Below are 12,597 nucleotides of genomic sequence, written 5' to 3'. Positions count from 1 at the left end.
TGCGGGTGCCGGCCTCTCTCCATCACCTCACGACACTTAATCCTGGATGCCCAGGATAAAGAAGCTCTTAAAAGGGAAAGCTGGTAGAATAAGAAGGTCATTAAGAACAGGTTTTAGAAGTGCCTTGAAAACCACCATCTCTTGTATCAAGAGTCGCCATGGAGAGGCTTCATGACCTTGTGGAGAGGAATAAATGGTTGTATTTGGAACTCTTCTTTGGAGTTGTAATATGTGCTTAGGATGTGTAGCATGGCCTGGTAATGATATCTATCATGGTCTAATAATACTTTTAGGAGGATTTTTTAGAGAATTTCAGTAGTTTCTCTTGACCAGTAATTTAATCCTTATGAATTAAAATAATAACCATCAATGTTTATAGCTGTATTAGTTTGTTAGGGCTGTCATAACAAAACACCACAGATTGGGTGGCTGAAACAAGAGAAATTTATTTTTTTCACATTTCTGGAGGTTAGAAGTCCAAGATCAAGGCGTCAGTCGGGTTGATTTCTTCTGAGGCCTCTCTGCTTGGATTGCTCCTGGGGTGGCTTCTTTCTCTCAGTGTCTTCATAGGATCTTCCTTCTGCGTGTGTCTTTAACCTCCTTATCTTATAAGAATACCAGTCATATGGGATTAGGGCCCACCTCGTTTTACCTCCATTACCTCTGTAAAGACCCTATCTTCAATAAGGTCACATTCTGAGGTACCGGGGGTTTGGACTTTAAAATATGAATTTGAGGGGGGGGGAACCCAATTCAGCCCATAGCAGCAGCTACATCATATCTACATCTGTAGTACATCTAACGTCTACATTTTTTATCATCATTTGTGGGGCTTATTTGAACCTGACATAATAATAGTGATAACTCCTCCAAATCCTATGGTGTGACAATGGAAGGTCACACAAGTCCTCCAAAATTACATATTTGAAATCTAATTTCCCCCAGCTTAATAAGCATGTGGCCCATTAGCACCAATTTAGGAGGAAGGAGCATTCTCACAGCCAACCGATATCTAATTTCTGAGCCCCTGCGACCTTCTGCCCCCTGAACGCAGTGAAGGTGAGCTCACTGGGGTGGGTAAGTCCCCAAGCCCCCGGCTTACTGGCAGGATCCTAGTGGCATCAGGTCTGGGAAGGCGCCCTGCAGGCAGCCAGAAAGAGAGGCTTGTGCTGTGGGTGTTCCTCTGGCCTCAGCTCTTTGACTGTCTTTGAGGCAGGTACTAAAGGTGGACACTTGTCTACACACAAGAGGTGCAGACGTGGGGGCAGTTATTCGCGCAGTTATTTGGAAGTGAGCAGGCTGTGGGAAACTGGAACCTGCGGGATTTTCTTTCTCTTTATTATTTTTTTTGAAAGGACTCAAGTTTATCCAAGATTTTGGCATCTTCCCATAGCCCCTCCTTCCTCCCTTCCTCCCTAAGCTTCCTTACTGTCTTCTCTCAATTATTTATAGGGTGAGGAGGGCTTGCTCTGCATAGTGCTTTGCTTGGTCCTGTGGGGGAGACAGGCGACTCAGAAGCGCTCTGCCTTGTATGTTTTATTCTGATGACCAAGTGCTGGTTCTGGTTTTGGTTATGCTTTCGGGTGTTGCTTTGCTAGTTCTTGGCAAACCTGGAAGCCACTCAGCTAACAGTGTCTTCAACACTCTCTCCCCTCCCTGTAGAGCTGGCCTCAGCCATTAGCTGCCTTCCCCCACCTTCCGCCCCTCAGCCAGTGCCCAGGCTGCTGGCTCCTGACCCCTCTGGCCCGATTTTGATCACTGTGCTCCTTCTTGCCTCCCAGGCTGTTTATCTTCCCTGTCTTCTGAGCTATTCCTTCCGATTCCTCCCACTTCTTCCTCTTCTCATTTGACTTGTTTCCTGATTCACATGGATCATCCCCGTTGAGCTAGCTTAGTGTGAAAAAAAATAAAATTCTAATGATCTGCTTCCTCTCTGCCCACTGGTTATTTATCTCTGGGAACAGAGATCGGCTTCAGGAACTACTTCCTTGGAGCTGAGGGTAGAAAGAAGGCATCCTAGGTTCATTCGTCCCTTTCCACTACCCTTACCCCCTCTTCAAGTTACTTCCCAACCACTGAACATCAGGCAGTATATGTGGGGAGGGCATGGAGGGTAGAGGATGAGGTTCCACAATGTAATTTAAACCTTATCTGTAGGTTATAAAGTGTTACGATTCATGTCTGGAATGGAATTCAAAACAGTCACATGTTCTACTTGAAAATTTAATTCCTACAACTTAACTTGGGAAGAAGTGGCCAGAACTGTTATTTTTTTTCTTCCTATCACACTGACAGAGCCGGAGTGTGTGTTCTCCTCACCCCAGCCAGCCTCTGGGAAGATACACATTTCCCTCTCTGGCTAATCAAATTCATGTCCCAGGCGAAGCCCCACAGTCTATGAGAGCTCCCTGAGTGTCCATGAGCTGCTTGAGGTCCAGCCTCTGTCTAAACCACCTTTGTATCCCAGCAACAAGCAGTCAGATACCTCATAGGGACTCAGCAGACATATAGGGAATGAATCAAAGTGAAGAACTTTCTCCAGCCTCCTGTAATCACTCCCTTGCTTAACTTCAGTGTACCTGGTGTCTGTACCACTCATTCAAACACTGATGTGCTGCTGACATTGTTAATTAGACACTTTAAGACAATGTTTTAGCCTTCCCATCCAGGTTCCCAGTTCCTTGAGAAGGACAATGCTTCATTTTTTCCTCCATATTTCTCTCTCATGCCTAGTACAGAGATGGCGCTCACAAATATTGTTGATTTAAATACTGTTCCTTTTTGCTTGACAGCAGTTTCTGTTGAGAACTACACATTTAGAGAACTGATTTTGCAGAAGCCACACTTTTATTGTAAATCTGTCTATTTAAAAAACCAAAAAGGTCTGGCTTCCTTGCATTTCAAGCAGAGAGAGAAATTGTTATCAGCCAATTTGCTTAGTTTGGTTCAATCACATTTATTGAGGAGTTGCTTTGCACCTGACACTGAACTACGCAATGTTCCTGCCTCACAGGAACATTCAGAGATGGCAGGTGGAGGTGCTTGCTGTTCTCACCCATCAACCTGAGGATAATGCTTGTCCTCACCAGCTGGCCATCAATGACCAGTGGGCAGTGTACATAGTTCCAGCCACCTGGCTTGGACCTTCCTGGGTGGTGACTTGGACCTGCTGCTTACCTAGTGCACCCCCCTTCTGGGTGGTACCCAATTGCTGCTTCCTTTCCCATCCCTCACCCTTCTTAGGGAAACAGAAAAGATTTTGCACCAAGTTAGGTGACTTGACTCTAAAAAGTCTGCGCTATGTCTTTTCAGTAAACTTCAAACTCATCAGCTTAAGAAATAATGTGCAAAGGGGAAATAAACCCTGGTAAGACTAATGGCAGGGATTTCAAGCTGGGTTTTAGCAAAGCAGTCACAGCGTATTCACGTGTTAATTCACTGGCATGTTCCGTGACAGAAGCACCCCCCATCCAGCCTTCCCCCAGTTCCAACTGTTGTGCTGCGCAGGATTTGGTCTGAGTCTGGGCAGAGCCCCTCTTTGTGAGCAGCCCTCCAGCTTCTGCTACAGGAAGAGTCTGATGAGAGCGGTTCTCGCCTTCCCGTCCTCGCACACAAAGGCAAGAAGCTCTTTTAAAGGGACCTTCCTGCTCCTCCGTGCAGCTGCAAACCCGTCTCGCTACAGACTCAGCCCTCCAGGCTTTCGCCTCAAAATGAGTGGGGAGGGGTCTTGAGGAGCCCCCACGACCTCCCGGAGTGGGGCAGGGAGGGAGCCGACCGCTGGAGTGGATGGCGACCGCAGGTCCCTGGGGAGCGGCTTGCAGTTAGCTGCTGCTTGGGATGCTCCGCGCGCCAGCAGAGCATCCTGCCTGTGGTCCAGAGGGTGCTGGCGGCGCATCTTGCGGTATGCCTGCGTGGATTTGAGCCATCGCCCAGAGGCGAGCCCGCATTCAGACAAGGCGGACGGGCTCCTGGCTGGGCTGCGTGCAGTCAGCACGAATGCTCAGCTCCAGGCGTCTGCCCAAGCCTCCCGACTGCATGGATTTGACTGTTTAATCAACCGAGATTACTGCCGGGGAAGATTTGCGAGCCTGATCTGCGCTCCAGCTGCTGTGACAACTTCAGGGCTGGCTGTTTACTTCTCTCGGTGCCTGGGACTTTGTCCTGCACCGCAGCCGCTCCTGCCACTTTCCCGGTTCTGAAGTCGGCGGCCAGGACTCCTCTGCCGGCATCCCCAGGGAAGGAGAGCAAGGAGGGGTTAAAAGACGAGCAGAAACCCCCCAGCTGCTCGACCTCTCGTGACTGCCTGTGTTCTGGGGTTCTGTGTGCTGCCCGGGGAAGCAATGCAAGTCTCCATAGCCTGCACAGAGCACAATTTGAAGAGTCGGAACGGTGAGGACCGACTTCTGAGCAAGCAGAGCTCCGCCGCCCCCAATGTGGTGAGCGCGGCCCGGGCCAAATTCCGCACGGTTGCTATCATCGCGCGCAGCCTGGGGACCTTCACCCCTCAGCACCACATCTCTCTCAAAGAGTCCACCGCAAAGCAGACTGGCATGAAATATAGGTATGGATGTCAGATTCCCTCTGCCCGGGGCTTCCCAGTTCCGTACAGGTGCAGCGGTTTTGAAAAGTGACTTACTCATTGGTGGGCTGCTTAATTTAGAATTCTCAGGCGTCTCTCAAATAGCTTCTTAGGAAAGTGGAAAACCCAAGGTGGCTGTGTTGTGTTGTGTATAGGATTTAAAAACTGTGGCCCATTTTGTATATTCTGAAGTGTTATGAACACCTTAGGAGCTATAGGAATTCCAGTCCGCAGAGAATAACACAGCTGCTGGAAACTGGTATTGAGATCAGGACCGCTTTTCAGGAGCAAATATGCTTGTCCTATTTTATTATAGACTGTAGTTTCTGTGATTATACTATTAAAAACAGTTTCCCATCTAGTACCATATTCTTATTTATCTTTTGAAAGGCCAAGGTGACAAATGCTAAGTAAGCTTTTAAGGAAGTTTTGTTCCAGGGAAGAACTCCTGTCCTGGTAAGTTAGTCTGAACCCTGACATATTTAAATCTAAATTACGGCTTGAAATAAAATGCAAACCTTGTTGTGAAATATGGAGGAAAAGTCAATTGTTGTAATATTGCTGATTTCTTTAGAAATGTTTAAGCTCCCTCTTCCTCTGTGATGCCTTCCAGAGTGGGAAACCTTCCTGGTAATAGTCGATGCTCTCTTTAACAGGGAACGACTTAAATTTGACAAGTAGAAATTTCATTATTCAATTATGTGACTTCCTGCCTCCTCATTGTATCTGCTTCGTGCTGAGTCTTCCTGACTTGATTTCTCTAAAGCTACCATGCTTCTAGTCTCTGAAGATGTTTGCATATGCAGAGAGGAGCTAACAATGCATCTTCCAAAGGCTTTGGTGACTCTAGTTTGCAGATCTGACTTTGTCTATTATTTGCATGTAACTACCCCTCATCTCTGTCAGGAACAATGTTTTAGGATAGAAAGAACTTAATGCATTGAAAATCATGCACACCTAAGATTATATTTCCCATGAGAAGTTTCTGAAATAAGCATTCAAACCAATTTTCTCTGAAAGTTGTCCTTGCAAAACTTTCTTGGCAGAATTAACAGGAAAATGTCTCATTGAAAAACACCAAGCACTGTTTTGCTGTATTTTTGAGCCATTAAGAAAGGAAGCCATGAATGGGGCTCAGGGGAGGACCTACTAAAAATCAGAGCTAAAGCTCTTTGCCCCAACTGCAGTACAATGCAAGCAGCTGGACCCTAGGCAACTCCCTGAAGTGTCACCAATGCGAGGACCCTTTGCTCTTCCCAAAATTTCCGTGGTGGAGAGTGGGGCCCCACGACAGGTCAGTAACTAGGACCGCAGTCTGGAGTGCATTGGCTTTTTCTATCACTACTTTGTGGTACACACCCAGCCCCTGCCCCGTCAGCCTGGCGCTGCTCTGCATGCGGTTCCGCTGCCAAGATGGAGGCTGCCTTCCTGGACAGGGCCCCTGGGAACGGGACATTTAGGGTTAAGGCATATCACAGAGGTGATTTGAATTGTGGCCTCCAGCAGCACCTTGAACTTTCTTCTTGTAAACCAGAAGAAATAAAAAGTAACACCCTTCATCTTTTGTGCCAGAGTTTCCTAGTTGTTCATGGATCATTGTATTAGAAGAGTTTGGTCTTATGAAGCCAAGAGATTTCCATTAAGGTTTTTCTGCTAATATTGACAGCTCGGCTCAGATTGGATGATAATTGTCTCTCTTTATCAAAAGGTCAGTGTGTAAGATTCACTCGGGCACCTTTCATTCCTGGCAACTAAGGACAGCTCTTTTGTGTCAAGAAGCTAGCCATCTTTGGGCTTCAGTATATTTGGAGTTATTTGTTGTTGATAGTGACTGGACAAGTTACCTTGTTTCCACGCCCCCTCTTATTCTGAATCATTCCATCTATGACAGGCAGGTGGCTTTGTGTATATATGTGACTCAACCCCTCTCTCTTTCAAATTCTACTCAGAGTGATCTTTAGGAAAGAGATGATGAGATTATGCCAAATGTACCCTAAGACTTACCTAGGGATGGAGAAAGAAAGACAGAAGTGGGAGGGAGAGAGACTAATATACTTTATAAAAAATGACAGAAATATTTTTATTAGCTGAGTTATTTTTTTCTTTGTCATTGATGTCACTAAAACAAAATGTGCATGTAAGGACTATTTATTAATGATAAGTAGCAAAAAATAAAAAATAATGCCATCAAGTTGGGGAGGTAATTGGCTTGGGTAAACAATAAGGAGAATGCTTGAAGGAACTGGAATGGAAAATTGGTGGCTAATTGTGTTTATAATAATACTCATTCTTGAAAATGATTTCCATAGGCATTGCTTAATCTGGGAACCATGAGCCCTTCAGAAATTCAAAAATATTGTCTTTTTGTGTGTATTTCTAAGGAGAGGGTTCATAGCTTTGATCAGAGTATAAAAGTGTTGACCACTCAAAAATTGTCAAAAAGCAGTGTTACAGAGTGCAGAGGTATTCATTTAGTCAAATATTGACTGAGCGTCTATTCTGTATCAGGAACCTATTAGAACTGGGTACACAAATGTACAGAAACCAGACGAGGTTTGGGCCTTGCATTCTTGGGAAAACAGACTGTGAATAAGAAAACAGTCAAATACACAATAATTATCTATTGTGAGATATTTCTATGAAGCCCGTATTTGGGGGGGGGGCTAGTCATGCCCTTGCCAACCCATTTATCCATTTTGAGGTTACCATCTCTGCTTCAGTTCCAGGGTTATGATTGCATCTTGTGGCATGAGTCAGTGTGCCCATCTCTGCCACCTATCCACCTATTTGCCATCCCAGGGACTTCTTTCAGGTTCTAACCTTGCTGTAGGGTGCAACCTGGCCATTGAGGACCTACTTATAACCCTGACAAATGAGTAGGAAGCTTTCTACTCAACTAAAACCTTATGATTTTTAAAGCCCAGCTCATATCATAGCCTATAATTACCACCCATTAATCAGGAACCCATGAACCTGGAGTTTTAGAAAGAATTAATAGACACTTGTATGAAGCATCTGAATTCTGCAAGAATAAAATACTCAGAGCCCCTGTTACCTTCCCAGCAGCATTGTGAAAGAATCTTGGATAAAATTAACTATTATTTCAAGGCTGAGGATGAGAAAAAATCCATTAGAACAATCTGCCATTCAGATGTCACTGTCAGCACAAGAGAACAAGATTCCACCTAACATTTATCTTGAGGACTGTCTTGTACGTAAATAATACAAGACTGTTGCGTTTCTTATATTTTTAATCCTTGTGCCTTGTTAACACATGAGAGGGCCTTCATTTTAGTTGTGCACGTGTTTTTAGAGTTCATCACACTGTATTAGAGTTTGATATACGCTTGTAGCCATACACGATAGCTGTATGTGAACCTTCATCCTAGGAAAGCTAAATCAATCAGAACAGAAGTTAAGCCAGATTTGTTTGGTTGTTTTTGATTGTTTGATTGGTTGGGTGTTTTTTTCTTTTCTTTTCTTTTTCATAACTTTTTAGAATGATCCAGCTACTAGTGTTAGGCGTGATCTTAGAGATTTTGTCGTTCAGAACGGAGCACGTTTGTACTGATAAGCTACCCATCATTCTAAAATTGTTACTTTAGTTCTAGAACAAGTTGAATATCAATAAACCCAATTTCATCAAGAAAAATTTTATCTGTAACATAAACATTTATAGCAGTATAACCTTGTGTTGTATAGTTACATAAAACATGCTTTGAAATTCTTAAGAGAGTTCTTTACAAGAAGGAATATCTGAGCAGTAATCTTTAAATTCCACTTAAAAAAAATTCCTGTTTTTCCAGTTTTTGGAGTTAATCCACTTCACCATTTTTGTCATCATTCAAATTTTTTATTGAAATAATTATAGATCACAGGAGTTCACACACACTAACACACACGAAAAGTACAGGGAATTTCTGTGTACCCTTAATCACGTTTTCTCCAGTGGTAACATCTTGCATAACTATAGCACAACATCAAAACTAGCAACGACATTGGTACAATCCACAGAATTTATTCAGATTTTACCAGTTATGCATGTATTCATGTGTGTGCATGTTCCTATGTCTGTGCAACTTTACCACATGTAGACGTTTGTGTAACCACAATGACAATGAAGAATTAGACTTGCTTCAACACCACAAGGCTCCCTCGTACTACCTCTTTACAGCCATATCCACATACTCTTCCCTAAGCCATGGCCACCACTAATCTGTGATCCATCTCTATAGTTTTGTTGTTTCAGAGCATTATATAAATGGGATCATTCAGTTTATAGTATTTTGGGATTGGCTTTTTTCCATTCAGCATAACTCTCTTGAGACTCACCCAAATTGTTGTGTGTATCAATAGCTCATTCCTTCTTCTTGCTGAGTAGTTGTTCATCATATAGATGTCTCACAGTATTTTTAACCATTCATTCACTGAAGGACAGTCAGGTTGTTGTCATCATTAGATAACTTCAAATGACAACGTCATTCCCAGATTCCTTCAGTGCCATTCAGTAGCTCAGGGGATAAAATCCAAACTATCTAACATGGCACCTGAGGTCCTTCATGGTCTGGCTTCCATCATGTTTTCCAGTCACCACTCTTTGTTCTCACTTTATCTCTGACCACGTGCTTTATCAGAAATACCTACTTGAGAGAGGACTCTGGAACTTCTTGGGTTCTTATGCCTCTGTATCATTTTCCATGCTGGTCCTTCTACCCTGGAATTCTCCTACCTCACTTGATTAGCCAGGCAAACTCCTGTGCATCCTCCAAGACCCAACTCTAGCATCACCTTCCCTGTGAAATCTTCCCTGGCTCTACCCCATATAGCATACTTGTTCTTTAGCATCCCCACTGCATCTGGTTCTTACCTCTGTTATGAAAATTATTGATTGCATAGCATTGCTATTACCCATTTGCATCTGTATCTACCCCATTAATCTGTGAGCAGCTTGAGGTTTGAATTTTGCTCATCTCAGCGACCCCAAAGTCTAACCTGGCACCTGGCACACAACAGCTACTCAATACACGCTTGGAAAATGAATGACTACACATGTGGAACACTATATTAAATGCTGGGGATACAAAGCGAGTGTCCTCTCTTGAGTGTTTACAGTTGAGTGTGATTAGATATCTACACAGAAAGGCTGCGTGTGTTAAGTGATACAAGGAACACCTGTGACTCTAGTTTGAGGCGCCATCATTCACCAGGGGCCATCAGACTCAGGGAGAGGTTTCATGAGAAAGATCAGTGAAGTTCAATACTGAGAAAGGAGAAGGACCAAGATGTGAGCAGGGAGGAGGAGGAGAGCAGGCTGCTGCAGGAGGGGGGCAGCTGGTCCCCAAGGCTGTGCATGGAGTGCTAACAATGAAACAGGGCAGAGGGTTCAGGCAGGGAAGGGGCGAGGGAGAACATCTTGTAGAGGCAGAGGAGTCAGATGTGGTACCTTGGATGTCAGGGTTACCCATGTAGAATAAGGTGATTATTAGCAATGGAGGAACCATTTCAGATTTTTGAACAAGGTGTCTGGTTACAAAGTCCTGTTAAGAAGGAATTAATCTGGCAGTTCAAAAAAAAAAAAAATCCCTGAGTTGTAAGTTTGAAACAAGAGAATTTGTGTGGAATTCCATAGCACTCTTTATCTTCCTACTAAGAGTCAAGACTACATAGAAAAGACTCAGACCAGATGCCTTTCCCAGGTCCTTCTTTCCACAGCCTCTTTGTTAAAGCACACGTCTCATCCACGGTTCTTTACCTCCCACGAGTAGTGGGCAGATTTTGAATCAAAGCAATTGAAGTGAAAGATCAATCTTGTCAGCCGATTACGTAAAAGGCACTGAGTGTGTGCGTGTGTGTGTGCGCTCGCGAGCCTCCGTATGGGGAAAAGTGGGAGGAAATAGGTGGGCTGAAGAGAAGGAAGGGGAGAAGTGCCAGCTCTTTTGCTGTGTTTCAAATAGAAATATTTGATTTTAGTCCAGAGAAGAGAGCAGCTTGGTTATTTAAGATGCCATTTTTTTGTGGTGAAGAATGCCGTTGTGATTTTCACTTCCACCCCTGGGTGTGGGCTTTCCTCTCTTCCTCAAAGCAAAATGGTGAGAACAGGGAGGTGGAGAAACCTTCCTGAAAATTAGTTGCTGATTCAATCTCATAGAGTTTATTCCACCTCTGCAAGGCACCAGCCAGAAGTCTGGCATCCATGGGATGGTGAGAAAAATGGTAGGAGGGGAGGGAGCCTCCCAGAAGTTGTTAGGCAAACGTCAGACCAGTTCCATGGCTCTGGAAGTGTGTGTGTGTGTGTGTGTGTGTTTGTATGTGTACATGTGTGTACATACATACAAGTGAAGGACTCTATCTATCCAAAGTGTTTGCAGAAGCAGCTCGTCTTCTTGCTGAGGTCTTCAGTTGGGTTGCTGCAGATGAAGCTCTTAATTTGAAATCCATTCAGTGACCCTCTTTAGAAGTGCGCTCATTTTATAGCAATTCCTTTTTTAAAATTTTCTGTAAACATTTGCATTTGTGGTAATTTGAGAAATGTTCTGAGAGAAGGAGAAAAAAGTCCCATCACATTAAAAAGGAAAATCACATTCATAAATCTCACTTTGATTTTCCAAATTCACTTTATCAATTCATAGTTTTTCATTAGTATACTAATCATGAACAGATGAGACTTGGGTCCAGTGAATCTGATTAAATATAGGACTCTTGGTTTCTCTGAATATTCTTCAAAACTTTTCTAGGAGAGAATACCACTTCATGAGAAGAATTGAATTTACAAGCATTGATTCATACTTGTCCTTACAAGAATTTCAAAGCCATTCTGATAGTCATCAGACATAGTAAAAAATGATTTGATGTTGCAAATTAATTACTTTGTATGCTTAAAAATATTTCAAAGACCAGCTTTCCACTCTTCAGAATTAGAAAAATAGAGTGGTAGAGACTGAAGGATTTAAGGCAAAAGTCTTTAAATTTCCATTTCACTATTGAGAATCTCAATCCTACATAATCACTAGAAACAAATGAGTTAGCAGTGGATGTCAGCACTGAGGCAACTTTAGATTCCATCTAGTTCAGTGACATCATTTTACACGGAATGACCAGTTCCTTGGTCGGAGTTACTCAAGGAACTAATAAAAGGATCAAGACCAAACTCAGGTCTCCTGACTCCAAGAGCAGGGTTCCTTTTGCTCCTTTAGCATCTACACTCCAGCTTCTGGGTTATGCCCCATTTTTTAACACAGGAAAGAAGCACAGTGCATGAAACGCTTCTAGAAGGGACAATTCCCTTCTCTACGTATGCACCGTCTGCAATTCAAGCTTTTGTCTCTAGAAGAAACAGAGCCCTGCTGTGCACTAAGAGAGCCAGCCCGCTTTCTTCATCTCCTGTGAAGTCGTGAGGACCCCAAAGTGCCCCCTCGGCATCTCTCCACTTATGCATGTTCTGAAGCTGGACATAAATTAACTTCCAGATGAAAGTGTGCTTGGTGTCAGTTTCTAAAGAACTGGTGTCTCAGAAAGCGATCGACAAACACATGGGCACAGATGATTGGACAGGGCTGCACGTCAACCCTGGATGTGAAATGTTCATTGGGGCACCAGCACTGAACACACTTCACTCTCCTCTCTGCTTTTAGAGATTACTTTGAGAACTTGCTCCTGAGTCAGAATCCAAATACCTTTAAAAATCCTCATTGCAGGTTGATTTGCAGTTACTCAGATTGGAAACCAAAACAGAAGCCCAGCAGTGATTTTTTTTTTTTTCTTGGAATCGACAACTAGGGAGGACTCTGAGAGCACTTGCACAGGCCATCTGGTCCAGCCCTCATGAGAAATCTGTCCTGCTTTTCCAATTTGCACTGTGCAGCAACTACTTGTAAAGGCCCCTGAAGAAATATTGTGTGATCTCCTTTCACAGAAGTCATGAAAATAAATGTGGCTCTTCCTTCTAAGAATTAGAATCACTCATTAATCTTTGAAATCCTCAGAGGAAGCAATAAAGTGAAGGCTTTTTCGAATTCTTG

The 12,597-nt window shown here is 43.6% G+C and overlaps 1 protein-coding gene across 3 annotated transcripts in view; it reads left to right on the top strand.

Annotated features, from left to right (window-relative positions):
- Window positions 1-12,597, top strand: part of KCNAB1 (potassium voltage-gated channel subfamily A regulatory beta subunit 1) — a 344,031-nt gene that overhangs the window by 119,890 nt on the left and 211,544 nt on the right. Inside the window, exon 1 of one of the 3 annotated variants that reach the window (XM_010952022.3) lies at window positions 3,510-4,561. The exons of the other annotated variants lie outside the window; for them this stretch is intronic. Coding sequence (XP_010950324.1) covers window positions 4,341-4,561 — 221 coding nt within the window. The 5' untranslated portion in view covers window positions 3,510-4,340. Of the gene's footprint in view, window positions 1-3,509; window positions 4,562-12,597 lie in introns of those variants that run through there. 3 annotated transcript variants of the gene reach the window in all.

The sequence above is a fragment of the Camelus bactrianus genome, chromosome 1, assembly GCF_048773025.1.
Source record: "Camelus bactrianus isolate YW-2024 breed Bactrian camel chromosome 1, ASM4877302v1, whole genome shotgun sequence".
In the NCBI taxonomy this organism is placed as follows: domain Eukaryota; kingdom Metazoa; phylum Chordata; class Mammalia; order Artiodactyla; family Camelidae; genus Camelus; species Camelus bactrianus.
Note: the sequence above shows the minus strand (reverse complement) of the source record. Positions and strands in the feature narration are given on the sequence as shown.